General features: G+C 42.5%; 1 protein-coding gene across 3 annotated transcripts in view; it reads left to right on the top strand.

The window, feature by feature from the left end:
* The first annotated feature begins 285 nt into the window (after positions 1 to 285).
* The window catches only part of LOC119431081 (uncharacterized), a 143,512-nt gene continuing 140,455 nt past the window's right edge, over positions 286 to 3,342 (top strand). The window contains exons 1-3 of one of the 3 annotated variants that reach the window (XM_049656848.1): positions 296 to 405; positions 2,146 to 2,254; positions 3,128 to 3,238. In XM_049656848.1, the coding sequence (XP_049512805.1) occupies positions 383 to 405; positions 2,146 to 2,254; positions 3,128 to 3,238 (243 nt within the window). In that variant the 5' untranslated portion in view covers positions 296 to 382. Of the gene's footprint in view, positions 406 to 2,145; positions 2,255 to 3,127; positions 3,239 to 3,342 lie in introns of all 3 variants that reach the window. The other 2 variants (XM_049656847.1, XM_049656846.1) reach the window with 2 other exon arrangements.

The raw sequence follows: 3,342 nt of genomic DNA, 5'->3' as shown, positions 1-3,342 counted from the left end.
TTTATAACGACTACTGCGGCCAATTTTATCTCCTTGTAACGTACTATATTAATTCTAAATCGATTTGGTTGACAAGTTCATTCACTACACAAAAAGGTGACATCAAAATCAATCATGCAATGTAACATCACAGTGTCCTCATATTTGCTGTACACGTGATAAACCGCGCACTGTGCTTCACAGTCACTGTATTTCGCTTTCCACCACACGCATGTTTGGAATCGAAACCAGAAGTGCTGCGCAGGCTCCAGTTAACGAATAGCGTCAACGATAGTCGATCCATAGCCAAATGGATGCGCGCGGCGTGCGGCTGAGAGCGTGTTGTAGAGTGGTGTGATCACTAGAGTGTTGTGATCCTCTTTAGTGTTGCAAACATCTAGCCATGCCTTCTGCGGAGGCTAAAAGGTAAGGCTCGACGCAGCTGCATGAAATAGGCATTGAAACACGCGAACAGGTGACAAGATAACAGTTGACCCTTACGAAAACCTGACAGGAGTTTCGGATTTTGTGTCACTCTTTCGTAGTTGTGCAACTGTATAATGTGAGTGCACTTGGCAATGTAAGTGTACAATATTACGTTGACCTGTAGCGGTAGACGGATGACACGCTCGACATGCCGAAGTTTCGTCCACAATTCGCTCAAGTGAGCCTCCAGTGTGGAAGAGGTCAGGGCATCCTGTCCTGGGGCCGTATTCTGAAACGTTCGAAAACGTTAGCCTTCTGGGGCCGTATTAATATTCTTTTTTTCGCTTTCAGGCGTGCGCCGATGGGCTGTTTTAGCAAAATTGGATGAAGCTGATTGGGTGGTTGAGCCCGACGTCATTCAATTTGCTCAACCAGCCAATCAGCGCGCATGCTGATTTCGCCTAGGCGAAATTTCGCCTAGGCGAACGTTTCAGAATACGGCCCCTGCACAGTGACATCTCACAGCCCCTCCATCCACGCGCCACCGGCGGAAACGTCAATAGAGCTGCTCCAACTTAGAACTGCTCTAACGATCTTCGGGGGACGCGAGAAAAATGCTCACTTAAGTAAAAGACCAGGGTCGGAACTTGCTATGATCGAAAGGGAAAGAATGTGAAGGCATTTATTTGGCTTTGCTCAGCAGCACACAACCTTTTTTTCTTTTTTTCTTTTTTTTTTCATGTTGCAGATAGTGATGTTCTGCGTTAAATTATATCATAGTAAACTGTGCTAACGTTCCAAGCCGCTTCTGCCTACTCTCCGTGGAGGAAAGTAGTCTGCCAGGTCAAAGGCCTTCATTTCGCTTAGTCATAGTGCTGCATATTAATATATGACCCTTCTTTACTGAGCGCTTCTTTCTCCTTGCCTAATGCGACTCTGGACTACCTGTTCTACCTGGAATTATAGTCAGAACCCCAGCTGGAGGTCAGCCACAGTGTAGCTATCAGAAGGTAGAGTGGTTACTAACCACACCGTGACCTTCTAACAGTTCCTCTTTGAAGGAAGAATGTGTCCGATATTAAAGTTTCACCCTTTGCCTCTTTAGCGCCTTAAATATGCAGCTTTGAATAGCAAACATCAGGAGGAAAAAATGACCTTGAAGGTATCAAGTAGTGTCGAAGAGAAGGCTCTTAAAATGTTCACTGCATCCGATTTCTTGAAGTTCAGTGATGGAGCCCACTGATGCATCAGTGGCCGATGTTATAAAAAATTAATTCAAGCTTGCTCAAATGACCTTCCTAGTAAGTCAGTTCACGAAAGTGATAAGCGACAGTTGACACGTCAAGGGATTTTACTGTCTGCTGGAACACTCCACTATTTTGGCAGTTTTTAAATTTTTGTGTGTCTGTACCAAGGTTACACCATGGGAAAAGACTCCTACTTGCGAAATTGCTTATCTCATGTAAGCAATCCTGAAGCCATCGTTCTGTTGTATATCTCCAAATGAGTATGTTTACCTAAGCATACTTGTGGTACTCAACAGATGTTCACGCTACATGGTGGAGCATCCACTGCTACTCTGCATTTTTCTTTTATTGCTTGCTCACCCTGGAACATGTTGATGCATATAGGCTCCTCATACTTTTCTGTAATGATTAACGTCGCATTAGTCCTTTCGTTGATATGTGGCACTAGTGTGTGCTTTCAATTCTTATTAGCTTTTTTATACAATACAATTAGGTATCAAGTTCCCACTGGCTTCACTGCTACCACTGATGGCATTGCTCTGCCAGCAGAGGAAATTTCGGCAGACGAGCACCGCCTTTGGCTCATCCAGACTCCAAATGACGTGAGTATAGAAACATCACAACAAATCAGGCATTGTTACAACACTGACATTTAGAGTGTGAACTAACGAATGCATTTTATTGCACAATTCATACATACTATTAACGTCGAAGTAAACAGAGCTTATTGAGATAAGAAGCAATGAAATAAATATCTTCTCATGTTGCAGCGAGACCAATATTGGCATGACCTTTTCGACTTTTCATTTTTTCAATAAAGAAAAGTCCTTGACTTCGAAACCCTAATAAGTACGGGCAACCCTCAGAGCACCCTAGATAATTTACAATGGTAGCTTTTCTACAAACCAGTTACATTTCTCAGGAGGTGTATGTGTCCTGATGCAGAAGGTGGTCACGAGGGCAGCAGAACTATTGTAGTAAATTATCTAGGGTGCTCTGAGGCTTGCCAGTACTTATTAGGGTTTCCAATTCTAGGACTTTCATTCGTCAAAAAAAAAAAAAAAAAAAATGAAGTGTCAAAGACAACATGTGAGTACTCCTGTTAGCAGTGTGTGTATTTGGTGCTGTCTTCCAGTTGTTTACTGGACAATTGTGGCCTGCCAGAAATTGAGCTTGTAAGCAGTGTTATCAAAAATAATTTAGTTTTTCTCTGTCACACCAATGGTGGAGTGGGCTTAGTGTTATTTGGCAAATTCGTAAATGGAGTGCTAATACTGGACATGAGTTGACAGCGTGAGTGTAAGGCAGTTGCTGTGTAGGTATTGGTGATGTTTGCTCAGTAAGTAAACACATAAAAGAGCTCTTAAGTATTCCTCTAGTTTAGAAGGTCCTGGTAATATTACAACAGGTGGTGTACACTTGACATTTAATTGTTATTAAATGTTGTAGGCTGTTTTCACTGTCTCTTGAAACAGGTTAACATTTCGAACCTGGATGGAGTGAAGATTTCACTCCGAGGTGGTGACCATGCTGTGCTTCAAATTGGAGAGAATAGTTATGAATTCACCAGGAAGGAACATCAGAGGGTAAGTCGTGTGGAGATTCAGTTATTGAAGGAATTAAACTCGTACTGTCATATTCTCTTTTGGCTTAATCAGGACACTCAGCAGTTTGCTGTTTTGTTACAATA

The sequence above is a fragment of the Dermacentor silvarum genome, chromosome 10 (assembly GCF_013339745.2).
Source record: "Dermacentor silvarum isolate Dsil-2018 chromosome 10, BIME_Dsil_1.4, whole genome shotgun sequence".
NCBI lineage: Eukaryota > Metazoa > Arthropoda > Arachnida > Ixodida > Ixodidae > Dermacentor > Dermacentor silvarum.
This window is presented reverse-complemented; position numbering and strand designations above follow the sequence as displayed.